General features: G+C 36.7%; 3 protein-coding genes across 11 annotated transcripts in view; 2 read left to right on the forward strand and 1 right to left on the reverse strand.

Annotated features, from left to right (window-relative positions):
- wdfy4 (WDFY family member 4) overlaps positions 1-846 on the reverse strand; it is a 48,691-nt gene extending 47,845 nt beyond the window's left edge. For 2 of the 5 annotated variants that reach the window (XM_051916087.1, XM_051916086.1), the window contains exon 1: positions 569-846. In XM_051916087.1, the coding sequence (XP_051772047.1) occupies positions 569-589 (21 nt within the window). In that variant the 5' untranslated portion in view covers positions 590-846. The remainder of the gene's footprint in view (positions 1-568) is intronic. The other 3 variants (XM_051916088.1, XM_051916089.1, XM_051916091.1) reach the window with 2 other exon arrangements.
- Positions 847-1,506: 660 nt separating this feature from the next.
- si:ch211-223a10.1 (ankyrin repeat and protein kinase domain-containing protein 1) lies at positions 1,507-10,162 on the forward strand. 5 transcript variants are annotated; one of them, XM_051916092.1, is made up of 10 exons: positions 2,184-2,576; positions 4,251-4,386; positions 4,487-4,597; positions 4,751-4,883; positions 7,711-7,889; positions 8,237-8,310; positions 8,397-8,559; positions 8,662-8,744; positions 8,835-9,025; positions 9,305-10,162. In XM_051916092.1, exons 1-10 carry the CDS (start codon positions 2,471-2,473, stop codon positions 9,761-9,763), a joined length of 1,635 nt encoding a protein of 544 aa, XP_051772052.1. In that variant the 5' UTR covers positions 2,184-2,470; the 3' UTR covers positions 9,764-10,162. The 5 variants fall into 5 exon arrangements, with proteins under 5 accessions (XP_051772056.1, XP_051772052.1, XP_051772054.1 ...); XM_051916094.1 differs by having other exon boundaries at positions 2,203-2,686; XM_051916093.1 differs by having other exon boundaries at positions 2,203-4,386.
- A 2,213-nt stretch (positions 10,163-12,375) lies between these two features.
- arhgap22 (Rho GTPase activating protein 22) overlaps positions 12,376-14,062 on the forward strand; it is a 35,102-nt gene continuing 33,415 nt past the window's right edge. The window contains exon 1 of the mRNA XM_051916964.1: positions 12,376-12,816. Within this exon, the coding sequence (XP_051772924.1) occupies positions 12,771-12,816 (46 nt within the window). The 5' untranslated portion in view covers positions 12,376-12,770. The remainder of the gene's footprint in view (positions 12,817-14,062) is intronic.

A 14,062-nucleotide genomic window follows, 5' to 3' on the forward strand; every position in this document is an offset into this window, starting at 1 on the left:
AAAGGCAAATCTTTAAAAGTCAACTGTAGTAAGTTGGAGGGTTTTCCTGCAACTTACAATCAGCTGTTCGCACGTTAATGTGATCTTGTGATGTCAAGCCGTGAGCTTGTTTTGCTACAGGGAGGATAATTCACATTCCAGGAGAATTTACATGTTTGCACTGCACATTCCCACCAGTTTATTCACTCAGTGGCTAAATACAGCACTTGAATGACATCTCGTTATTTTATTCAAAGCATTGATTGCGGTAAATAATCTTGATTCTGTACAGTAGCTGGCTTGTCTCTTTCTGAATTGTTTAAACCTGATACAATAAAATATGTTAAACAAATTAAGCTTAGAAAGTACATGACTAAAGTCAGTCAGGCTTCCTTGTTTAACTTTATCTTCCTGTGTTCCAACAAGTTGAGTCGCTAAGCGACAAAACTAGTTTGAATACACTTAAATGAGACAACTACATGTCAACCACAGCTGTCAACAGTCTGTGAAGATATGTGAATTAACCTCTCAAACTAATATGAACCCCAGGTGAAACTCCAGTTCAGTCAGACTGTAATCCGACACATACCTGTTGTTTGGTAGGTGGCATCTCAAGTCTTTGATAAGGCTTGTGTACGTAGATTTATGGCTGGACAGAAGGCTTTCCTCTGGGGTCCCATGTCACAACACTCAGTGAGTGGCCAGCTGAGACATACCTCCTAATCTAGTTGCCTGAACTTTGCACAATGTGAAACTCTGACATCAGCTGCGCCTGGTCATGTGCCTCACTTCCTAGTGAAAAAAGCAGAAGAACGCCTTTTTTGCGCATCTGTGTGTGTTTTCCACATTTAATAGGCTCAAGTAGGATCATGTGAAGAAGACTATAGTAAAAGCAATCGGGCTGATTTTCCTTATATTATTCCAATAGGGAGATTTAAAATCGACCAATCAAAAGTGATTTTGAGGGCACGTAAAGAGTATCTATGCCCTCTGGTGTTTAAAGTTATTCCAATTTTTTTTTTTTTTCAAAGTAAGATGCGCCAGAAGTTGAGCAATAGTGACATCGTATGGTGATTTAAGATAGCACAAAATATTACACTGACTATAGGCATTAGGCAACAAGGAAACTCTTTTACCTATTCACAATATAAATAATATTTCTAATATAAGAACAATTAAAATCGTACAATTGATCATTATCTGGTAGATTCATCTCATATACACAAATGTCACATTTAACAAACTGATGGAGAAGAGTGTTTTTCTATTGTTTTGATGTTGCGGTTATCGTAAAGTCAAATAAATTCTCAAATTGTCAAAGTGTCGTGAGCACGTTAAGCATTTTAAGTTTGAGTTTATTCTAGGTTTAGCTACACACAAACCCACAAACAGACGTACTGTCTTGCACACGTACTATACTGTCCGACAAAAATAGATCTCGAGACCCTTTTTTTGAGCGCAATGGACTTTATCGTTTTACTTGTTTTGTACTTTGAAATTGACGGTGATGAAACGCTAACAGGTGACGGTTGACAGTTGCGGTTGTATGTTTGTTGTAAATGTACCTTTTTTGACCAACGTTTTCACTTCTAATGTCATTTCTAGCGAGAAATTACTATTGTTTAAAACAAATTGTAGTCATTTAATATTTGCTTAGTTTTCACCAAAGCTCGCTCTATTTTGCTGTAGATCATTAAACCGTCACGCTGCCTCAGAAGTCTGTCCGAAATCAGTTCCGTAAGGTAACGTTACTTTCGTGCGCAAACGCCAACAAACATTGCCTGATAGTACAGCGAGGCAACAAGTCAACTACCTAAGTTTTCGGACGATACTCCCTGGTTTTCACGGTGCATTGTGGGACTTTTTAGGGGGCAAACGTTCCAGTGCATTGGAAGGATTTTGCGATTGAGACAGCCCTTAAAATGACAGACTCCCTAATCAGTGCCCTGACTAGTGGACGTCTGCAGAAGTGTGCTTTATCATGCGGTACCTGTGACGTTTCCCCGCGCTGTCAAGCTGGACCAATCACAGTCTTTTGCGGTTACTTCACATGGGCATTAATTCATAATTTTTTTTAAATTGCTGAGGTAAAGTGTTATTAGTATACCATGTACCAATCCTTGCGTTTAAATATATTACAGACAAATATATTTAATTGTCTTCAGTGCGGCAAAAAAAAAAAAAAAACGACATTTATATGCGGTGTTCAGGGTTTAGGGCCGCCGAGCGCCCACTAGAGGAAACATTACACATTTCTCTCCCTTCACCTCCAGAGGGCGGGGTTTTCCTTAAATCAGTAGTACCGCATATTTACATATTATCAGATTCGCTCGCTTATCGCAATAATAATATATAACGGGCCGAATATAGTGTGGACGTAGATTTTCCGCTGCTAACAGAACAATTAAAATATCCTTTTATAATGAGTTTCTTACAGTTGGCCGAGAATTTCTTCAGCTTGCAGAAGGCGTAAATATATGGTGGCAGCACAATGTTGCAGGCTTCAGGAAGTTGCATATTTGAATCGATTCAACGAGGTGAGATCGATCTAGTTTCCCATTTATTGCAGCAGGATCGGGGCGTCTTAAAACAAAAAGGTGAGTCTTTGTTTTAAAGGGGGCTGAAATTGATACACCGAGAGGTGATGGCAGAGATTGCACTGATCCTCTGTTAACATTTCACCGTCATCTTCCTGATCCGGTTTCAGGTCAAGCGGGGTTTTTTCATTCTTTCACCCACCTATCGCTTGCTTTATTATCTATTCATGGCCACTAATGATTAAAGAAAAGACATAAACGTGCGATAATTTTGAATGCATTTGTCGTTTCAATAGCCATGGTTCTTCCTGTCTGTTTTCGTCTGATACCTGTTACGCTTTGTGAGATGTCCTACATGTCTTTTGTACCATTGTAACTAGTATATTTTTCTCCAAAATTCTATATGGTTATTGTTACTACAGTAACACTGTCAACACGGTGATCAAAAAAGGGGGAGTTAAACTGACAAATGTTCAGAAAGCTTACTGCGGGTGATTTCATACTCGACTTTACAGTTGCAACTATACGGAGCTCCTAAAAGGGACGTGGTGGTGGAGGAAAAAAGGGATTGGAGGAAAAAAAAAAGGTGAAGTGTTAAGGTGAAGTTATTGAGTATTTTTCATAATATAAAATGAGCAAAAGGGTTTTGGGTTTTGCACTTTTCAGACGGTCCCTTCAGACTTGTCTCTCCGCAACCTGCTCATATACATTATAAAGCACATTTGAGGAAAATTGGGTTGTTGTAGCTCGTTGTCTAGGTTACTATGATTGGAAGTAGCTGCATTTGTGTTTTAACAACGTGTAGCTCACGAGTTATTGATCCGGGAAGCTCGAAACTGTGAATATATTGCCAACTTATATTGCAGCTTGACTAGCACTGACTGCTTTTCTTTATATTTGAGTTCAACAAGTTCAAACTCTGTAAGTCGCGCATTATTAACGTATGGAGCTGACTGAAACACTACTACCAGCCAGCGGGACATTAAAGAGGAAGTGTTTGTCCGAGCTCACAGCAAGGGAACGATAATATCTTTTTGAGGGAACGCAAAAGTTTTGCGAGGGAACGCAAAAGATTTGGGGGAAAAAAAAATTCCTCCCATCCCAAATTTTTTTCCACCAGCACGTCCCTTTAGGGGCTCCGTACAACTATTAGGCTACTATATAGTAACTTATATTTTAGCTGAAATTATGATGAATAAATCTTTTAGAAGGAAACGAAGCTAGTGAAGAATATGATTTCCATCTTTAAAAATTGTTAGTTTAGTACTGTATAAAATATATTAAGATATATAACTGTGGTCAATTAAATAATATTAACAGACACAATTTTGTTTTTTAATAATGAATTAGTAAATATTGAAATTAACAAGATAAGATTAATAAATGCTTGAAATATTTTTCGTTAGTTCATGTTAACTAATGAATGTAACTAATGGAACCTTATTGTAAAGTGTTACCCTGCTAGGCATTAACATCATGAAACTCAGTAAAGCTGCTTTGAAACAGTGTGTATTGTGAAAAGCGCTATACAAATAAATTGACTTGACTATAAACTTTTATAACCGATGAGCAATACAGATACATAGACATCATGAGAGATTATTTTATGTATACACAACTTTTCCACTGCATGTTTATATTTTAATTGTCACCTCATGTTTTTGGATAGTCACAAAAAACCTTTTCCCAGCACCATGATTTGTCATATTTTATAAAGCGTTTTCATTTTCTCAGGTTGGGGAGGTTTCACAGCCCTTCACTTTGCTGCTCTCCATGGAAACCGGCCAGTGGCTGAGCTTCTGCTGAACAGTGGTGCTGATCCAAACATCCCTTGTGATGCAGGACAAACTCCTTTTCACTTCGCTTGCAGGTACGAGAGACCTCATCCATCTTATGTTTGTGATTTTAATTAAAACATCCATTATAAACTCTGGGCTTACTGGGCTCACTGTTCTGTGTTATTCTAACAGAAATGGCAATATTTATATCATGCACAAAATGATGCAGCACGGTGCAGACTTGCACATAGTAGATGAGCAGGGGAAATCATCTCTTCATCATGCAGTCGGTGGTGGAAGTGTGTAAGTAACTACATTAGTGATAGCCAAACTCTAACACAAAAAAACACTAAGGATTGTTAAAAAGAATTAAAGTTGTGTTTTGGTGTATGCTGCATACTTCAATATATTGTTCCTCTATGCTCTTCTCACTTCCTCCATCATTTTCTTTCTCAGTATTGCCATGCAGTACCTGTGGGAGACTGGAATGTTCCGTTTCTCAGATGCGGATAACTATCAGGTCACTCCGCTGCATTTGGCAGCTTCCATGGGCAATACTGATGTAGTCCGGTATCTCCTTAGAGCGAATGTAAGCATTTTACTTTACATCACTGCTTGTAATTCTCTTACAGGGTACAACTAGTCTAAATAACCACCAAAAAACATATGGACAAATGCAGAATGGCTGAAAACTGCTATAAATTGCTCATATCACAATGGAATTTCATTGTATTGCAATGTTCTTTTTTCTTTCTTCTTCATTCAGGTTACTTTGTTAGGTTTAGTTGTTCTTTTCCTAAGGTTTCAATTTTACTTAATTGTAAACTAGAACATACTGTGATTAAAGAGACTTATAATAATAGGCTTAGCACCATCTTAAACTTTTATGCGCTTTAAAATTTTAATGAAATGGAAGTTTCGATAGTCTTTTCTTCTCTATGATGTTACATATATTCAAGTGAAACGTACCCTGGCCCTGAAGTGCAAATGAAATTCAGAAAACATAATAGCAAATCAGACAACAACAGCAAATTATGAAACGGAAAGGGCGGTACTTCTAAACACTAAATGTTGATTGGACAGATACAGTGTCAACTTGTGGAAGCGGACTTTTTCAGTTCTGAAGTCAGTACACAGCCTCATGGGGAATACACTGAGACTTTTCACACAATTCATGTAATTTTGGGCGATCACCAATGTGTTATTATTTGTAGGTCCACACACAACCCAAAGAATTAGCATGGAAAAGCCGTCGATGCTGCCATCGACAAAGCATGTCCAAATGGTTTTAACTTGTCACATGCGAGGTATAGTTTGGACCCATAGAGTAGTAGATGCGTCTCACAAACCTGCATTGAGTCCTTCTTTCGGTTTCTTGCAGGTTTAGTTCACGTAACAAACTCATCACAGTTAAATGTTTCACCTGTAATCTGTGCTTCTGAACTTATTTTCTCCATCTGGAATTGCTTTGATCTCACGTGAGTGGCAGGTTGTCCCGCCCTCGCGACACTAAACGTCATCAGAGGAGAGAAGAGATTTTGTTGCAAGAGGGAGGAGAAGTTATTTTGTTTAAAGATTACGAGGGCACATGAATTTAAAAAAAATAATGATATGCACGGATAAATCATTTATAATAAATACTGCAATATTCCTTAAAAATATAACCACTGTCAATTTTGATTTCGTTGTTATTTTAAAGCTAATCTTTTTCATTGTTGTAAAAGTCAAAAATCACAGTTTATTGTTTCAATATGTGTTTAAAGCTGCAGTCTGTAAATTTTTTTTGGTTAAAAATGATTTTTGAGCAAGTACATAACCAGCCAATGTTCAAAACTAACTCTTTACCTTAGCCCGATTCACAACGGTAAGCTTGCAATAATGTTTTCTAATTTGAGTGGTACTGGTAGGTTTCTGCGGGAAATTCGAGCATGCCGCTGTTCGTCTTTGCATCATTACGTCACGTCTGTTTACATAAAGAACGAGACCCGGCTAGTAGGCTATATCGCATGTGAGGATGCTGCAGATGACAGATCATTTATAGCCTTATAGCTGGAATACTTAAACTTATCATTGTGATGGCAGATTGTATGGTATGACAAATTAACGTTAGAGATTAGACTGTACAGTAATTGAAATCTACAGGTAACGCTAATACACACTAAATACACATAGTCACGCAATGCTGATGTTGTTAAAGGGTTAGTTCACCCAAAAATGAAAATAATGTCATTTATTACTCACCCTCATGCCGTTCCACACCCGTAAGACCTTCGTTCATCCTCGGAACACAAATTAAGATATTTTTGTTGAAATCCGATGGCTCAGTGAGGCCTACATAGCCAGCAATGACATTTCCTCTCTCAAGATCCATAAAGGTACTAAAAACATATTTAAATCAGTTCACGTGAGTACAGTGGTTCAATATTAATATTATAAAGTGACGAGAATATTTTTGGTGCGCCAAAAAAACAAAATAACGACTTATATAGTGATGGCCAATTTCAAAACACTGCTTCATGAAGCTTCGGAGCGTTATGAAGCAGCGTGTCGAATCATGATTCGGATCGCGTGTCAAACCGCCAAACTGCTGAAATCACGTGACTTTGGCGCTCCGAACTGCGGATTCGACACGCTGATTCATAACGCTCCGAAGCTTCCTGACGCAGTGTTTTGAAATTGGCCATCAATATATAAGTCGTTATTTTGTTTTTTTGGCGCACCAAAAATATTCTCGTCACTTTATAATATTAATATTGAACCACTGTACTCATGTGAACTGATTTAAATATGTTTTTAGTACATTTAGGAAATGTCATTGCTGGCTATGCAGGCCTCACTGAGCCATCGGATTTCAACCTGATTTCAACAAAAATATCTTAATTTGCATTCCGAAGATTAACGAAGGTCTTACGGGTGTGAAACAGCATGAGGGTAAGTAATAAATGACATTATTTTCATTTTTGGGTGAACTAACCATTTATTAACATTAACAATTTGAGAACAAAGTATAATAATAATTTACAAGGTTTGATGTGATATGAGCTAAGCGAAGTTGGTCAGAACAAAAGTGGCAGATTTGTTACTTGTTAAGATTACATTTTCCAGTGAAAATTCTTATTTTGGTCATACATTCAAGACCACAATCTGTGATTCTGAAGTACAGTATCCACTGGTACGGTGACTGACAGCCACACATTTTCCTCAAAACATTAGATTCATCCGTGCTGAGGAGCCGTGTCAATGCACAACCCGCGTAAAGATGATAATTCCGCAAATAACTGCAACTGCAGGTTTCAAACAGAGATGGCGACAAAGAAGCAAAACTTATGGACTGCCGCTTTATTCAATTTATTGTTTATATAGTGCTTGCATTTAGGTCTTTTCTTTATGTGTCATCTGATCATATCTTTAACTAGAGATGCATGCCAGAGGCAGTTGACCACCAGGGGGCGACAGCGCTTCACGTGGCTGCAGAGAAAGGCATGATTGAGGTGTGCTGGCTGCTGTTGAAGAGTGCCGGGCTCCACATTTTACACATGAAAAACCACACTGGCCTCACACCTCTAGACCTCTGTAATCAAGGGAATACTTTTAGGTCTGTTGAGAACCAATGAAAATTTAAAGGCTCTATTTCAGATTATTTATTTATTTATCTTTTTAAGAGTTGTCACAAAAATTGTGGAAATTCATTTTAATTGAAAAAAAAAAAAAAAAACAACAGGAAAACACAAAGAATATTTAAATTGACCTGCACTGCAATTAACATATAGCTTCAAATGTGGCACATTTGAAGGAAATCATATATATATATATATATATATATATACTGTACATTATTTTCTATTTGTTGTGATTATTTGTGTTTTGCCAGTAATTAAATTTTATATTGTTAACAGAATAAGATATCTACTTTTTTTTTTCTTCTCCCTCATATTTGTGTAGACACCAGCAGCTCTCCAGGATTCTGATGCATTTCAGTCAACGGCCAAAAGATCTGATTCCTAAGGACTCATACGGTATCATTTTGTTTCCTGTGGGTTTATTGTATTGTAATGATATTCATCGGCTGTAATGCTTATTCATGGAATGATCTGTTCCCCAGTGATGTACTTCTGGGTGCTGTTGCTACCATCTCTCAGTGGGGCAGCGGTTCTCATTATAGCTGCGGCTCTTGGTGAATATGGGGGTATCTTCTCTGCAGTGCTTTTCCCCTGCATGGCAAAAGTCATTCTTTCTCAGTATCACAGACTAAGCAGCTTTCAAAGGTTAGAGGATTGTGATTGGAAAATTGCAAATTGCATTATCACTGATAATATAAGTGATGTTGATGGTGTTATAACCATTTTACTGTTTGATTTGGACTGTAGGTTACCAAACCCTGTTTACCTGGGAACACTGACTGCAGGCCTAATTCATTCCACAGCATGTTTTCTCTATAAAATTCTACCTAATATCCTTTGCAGATAGCTTATGTCATCAACCACTTTTACAAGTTGAATAATTTTTAATGCTTTGTGTCAATGTTTCCTTAACTGCTCACGTTTTTGGCCAGCTTATACCCTCTTACACATTTCACTTGTCCATGTTTGTGTGCTTGCTGTACTTTTTTGGAAAGTTCTAAATCAGAACCCGGGACAACTCAAAGAAGCTGACACCGATTCTCGGTTTTCCAGCATAGGAGACTTAATGGAAGCCAGCCAGAGCCCAGACAGATTCTGTATTTACTGTGAGGTGAGCACTTCTTTAACCAGCACTGTTTGCTGACTAACATACTTTGATTAAGTTAATTTATTTATTGCATTAAAGTGGTTTTCTTTGGAGGATCATCAACCATTTTTGGATCATTAAATAAATCCTACAATTACAAAAAAAAAAAAAAAAATGATACATATATTTACAAATATATATATATATAGTATTAAATTGAATCAGATGTTTGTTAATAAGTATTATTAAACAATATTACAATAAAATACAAATTTCAAAACTGCACAAGCTATTCTCTTTCAGCTAATTAAAGTGGACTATTGCAAACACTGCCGTCTGTGTGACATGTGCATCCAAGACTACGACCACCACTGCCTCTTCCTCAATCAATGTGTGGGACGGGACAATCACCGCATCTTCGTCCTCTTCATCATGTCCATGGTAATGGCTCATGTCATCTTCATCCTCAGTGCCGTTTACTACCTCTACCTGAAACTCTCAGGCTTGCAGCTGTCTGACTGGGGCTCAATGGCGGGAAGAGAGGCCTGGGTCATCCTGCTAGCTCTGCTCAACATCCTCTCTCTGATCTGGGTGGGATGGTTGCTAGTTGAGCAGCTTGATGCCATTTCCTTGGGTACCACCACCTACTTTAGACGGTACGACCACAAGGGGCCTTCTAAAATACAACGTTTGGGAACAGTCCTCTCTTTTCTTCTTGAAGGAAAAAGAAGACAGGAGCACAGTCAGTCTTTTAGCATATAGAGACTTTAGAGACTTTTTGAAATTATAAAGCAACATCACAGTTTAGTCTGTATCTTATTGTTATTTATCAATATACTACACAACTGTCTGGAGGAGTCAAAGCCAGTCTGCAGATTTTGTCCAGCCGCGTAGTGTATGATGGGCACCGATTCCGTTTAATAACATTAAACACAATTTAAAACAAAAGAAAATCATTGTGACTCCCATAGTTTGTAAGAACAAAAGTGAAAAAAAATACATTATATTACCTAGATTATAAATCTTGGTGTTAGTGCTTGAATTAAACAGAGGTCACTGCTGGTTTTCCACTCCCATAATTGTATCTGTACTGTTAATTTTTTTTTATATATATATATATATGTGAAATATTTTAAATAAACATATTTTAGTGTAAATGTATACATTTTGATTTCTCATTTGTATCATTAATTTTTAAGTAAAAAATAATGGATGGCCAAATAAACAAGCAAAAAGATCAAACACACTGAAAACAGATGGCCAGTTAGTTATTGGCATATTATGTTGGGATAAAGTGTTGTTATTATTCTACAAAACAAAGATTTAAATAACTGTTTTGTAATGTCAATTTAAACTGGTCTAACACTAAATGTTATCTTTTCATTCAAAAGTAATTCTTGATCAGAGCATGACGACGACTTTATTCTAGCTGCTCTGACTGCATTAGGATTGTGAAGCGCTCGCGCTGCGTTCCCAGCCCTGCTTTTAAGACGGGTGTCCATCATTAATCATCTGTGAGGCCTGTGTAGTCTGCTGCTAATTTTCCATTGATTTCACTGCAGTAATACCATTCAGTGGGGGAATCTGCAGACCTATATCATTGGTCTAAGTGACATGGCATTGAATAAATGCATTTTGTTTTTACTGTGGCAGAGTCCTGCTAATGCAGGAGAGCATATTCAACATTTTATTCATGGGACATCCAAATCTAGGGTTTGATTCAGGACAGGTCATTTATTGTATTTTCTCAGATGCCCCCTTTGTCTGTATAAGGCATGTGTTTCCCTATCAGTCGAAAACTCTTCAGTCTTTTGCAGTGAATCACTGCATCATGTGCTCATCTTCAGTCCCTCTCTATTACTAGATTTAAATGATAATTCAGTCTAATTGCCAGTTTATTTGGTCCCACGCTAGGCTTGTATTTTAATGATCGTTGCAGGCTTATACTTTGAGTCCAAAATAAATTTGAAAGTGCTTTTTTTTATATTTTCATTTTAAAAGAATTTTCTTTACACTTAAAGGGATAGTTCACCCAAAAATGAAAATTCTGTCATCATTTACTCCCCCTCAAGTAGTTCCAAACCTGAATGAATTTCTTTCTGCTGAACACAAAGGAAGATACACTGCCCGGCCAAAAAAAAAAAAAAAGTCACTGTTTAGATTAGGCAAATACTTAAGAATCTATGAATGGATCATTATTACAGTGATTATTACGTTTCTAGCATGTTATATGTTTGGCAACGGTTCTTTTAACCCTTAAAGATGGAGTGTGTAGCTTTTCATTTCTTAAGCAACCATGTAGGAAGACACATATGGCCATATTCCAGGATGACAATGTCAAGATTCACCAGGGTTAAAATTGTGAAAAAATGGTTCAGAGAGCATGAAGAATCATTTTCACACATGAATTGGCACCTCTGAGTCCAGACCTTAATTTCATTGAAAGTCTTTGGGATGTTCTGGAGGAGACTTTACACAGTACTCACCTCTTGCATTGTCAATACAAGATCTTGACCAAAAATTGATGCACCTCTTGATGGAAATAACATCACAACATTTATTTCCATCGAGAGGTGCATCATTTTTTGGTCAAGATCTTGTATTGACAATGCAAGAGGCGAGCACTCTGTAAAGTCTCCTCAACCCAAAAACTTACACTGAGGTTAAGGTCAGTGCCAATTCATGTGTGAAAATGATTCTTCATGCTCCTATTTTTTTCACAATTTAAGCCTGATGAATCTTGACATTGTCATCCTGGAATACGGCCATGATACATCTTAATACATGGTTGTTTAAGAAATGAAAAGCTACACACTCCATCTTTTAGGGTTAAAAGAACTGTTGCCAAACATATAACATGCTAGAAAAATAATAATCACTGTAATAATTATCCATCCATAGAGTATTTGCCTATTAAAGTCCAAACAGCGACCCCTTTTTTTTTTTTTTTTGGCCGGTCAGTGTATTTGGAAGAATGTCAGTAACCAAACAGATCTCGCCTCCCATTGACTACCATAGTATTTATTTTTCCTACTATGGTAGTCAATGGGGGACGAGATCTGTTTGGTTACTGACATTCTTCCAAATATTTTTCTTTGTGTTCAGCAGAACAAAGAAATTCATACTGGGTTTGGAACTACTTGAGTGTGAGTAAATGACAGAATTTTTTATTTTTGGGTGAACTATCCCTTTAATATTAAGTGACATGATGTGACACCATCCTTCATAAAAGGCCATAATAAGAGGCACTTGTACACTACACTGCTGTTTTCACTTCTGCATTAGCAGTCGTCATTTCCTTAGATGTCTCGGGCAGTCTACCAACCTTCTTGTGATTTTACACTTCTCAGCTTTTGGAATTTTCCCTTTTATAATGCAGTTAAGCACATATATTTTTCAGACTACTCTAGAGTATGTGAATTCATTGGATAGCAAATGTGAAAATACTGACCTCATAGTGTTTGTGTTAGAGAGACTGATTACGTCTCTCTAACACAAACGTTTACAAGTAAATTTATGAGTAATTTTCTCCTGAGAACCACTCTTGTTATTTTTTGATGATGTGGATGCATTTTCTTTAAGTTTTGGATTTATTAGATCTGCATTTAGTTCTCCTCCTCTCAGTTCCTTAACGGATTCAGTGGGAGTCTCTTAGATGTCACATTGGTGAACTTTAAAGTTAAACCTGTAGTTCTTCTTTTACTTACTCAGATGTTTGAAGCAGTTAGTTTCAAAATCCATACACGAAGATGCCACATTTTAAGCCCTAATGTACAACTCTGAGTATTCACCAAGGAGACGATGGAGATTTTTAGGTAATTAGTTGACTTTTTTTTTTTATATTCTTGTTTGACTGAAAGTGATTTCAACATCTCTTATAACTTATGACTAACAGTATGAATGGACAATTACTTGTAACATTTGTCACACACTGAAGAAGGCCTGAGAGCTGAAACGTTTCTGTAAAGTAAAAAAAAGATTTTGAATTTTGAGTGCGAATCACAGCTGAATTTAATGTAGTTAAAAAATTTATGTAAGACAATATATGAGATGAGAGAGAGCGCAGTGTAAACTACCTTGTTGAACTAAATTATTTTTAACAGTCATAACATTTATATGACCTAGGACTATGTATGTAGTATATTGTGCTTAAAGGGTTAGTTCACCCAAGAAATGTAATTTCTGTCATTAAGTACTCACCCTCATGTCGTCCCAAAACCGTAAGACCTTTGTTTGTCTTCAGAACACAAATTAAGATATTTTTGATGAAATCCGAGGGTATCTGATATTGCACCTTTTGAGGTCCAGAAAGGTACGACATTGTTAAAATTGTCGACGTGCGACGAGAATACTTTTTGTGTGAAAAAACAAAACAAAAATAATGACTTTATTCTCCTGTCCCGTTATACTGCTATGCTTTTTTCGTTGCAGAGCTTCAGACATAAACACTGAAGCTCTGCAGCGAAAATAGCATAGCAGTATAACGGGACAGACAAATTTGTTAAATAAAATCATTATTTTTGTTTTGTTTTTGCGCACAAAAAGTATTTTTGTCACTTCATAATATTAAGGTTGAACCACTGTTGTCACGTCGACGGTTTTAACGATGTCTTTTGTACCTTTCTGGACCTCAAAAGGTGCAATGTCGTTGCTGCCTATGTGTGGATCAGATATCCTCAAATTTCATCAAAAATATCTTAATTTGTGTTCCAAAGACAAGCGAAGGTCTTACGGGTTTGGGACGACATGAGGGTGAGTACCTCATTTTTGGGTGAACTAACCCTTTAATTAAATGCTTTATTGTTAATAAATAATTAGAGGCTTTATCTATTACTATGAGCCTTTTAGCAAAAACTTTTTAAATGATTTGTGTGATTCTCAGATCTTCTGGCATACGGTCAACATATAGTTTTGCAGTCAAAACATTATTACTGTTGTTATTGTTGTGAAATGTAATATGTGTAAAATGGACACTCTTCTGTTACTGACAATTAATTTATTTAAAAAAAAAAAAAACATTTTTGTGTTTTATAAATTAATCAATGCAACTATTAGATGTTA

The sequence above is a fragment of the Ctenopharyngodon idella genome, chromosome 13, assembly GCF_019924925.1.
Source record: "Ctenopharyngodon idella isolate HZGC_01 chromosome 13, HZGC01, whole genome shotgun sequence".
In the NCBI taxonomy this organism is placed as follows: domain Eukaryota; kingdom Metazoa; phylum Chordata; class Actinopteri; order Cypriniformes; family Xenocyprididae; genus Ctenopharyngodon; species Ctenopharyngodon idella.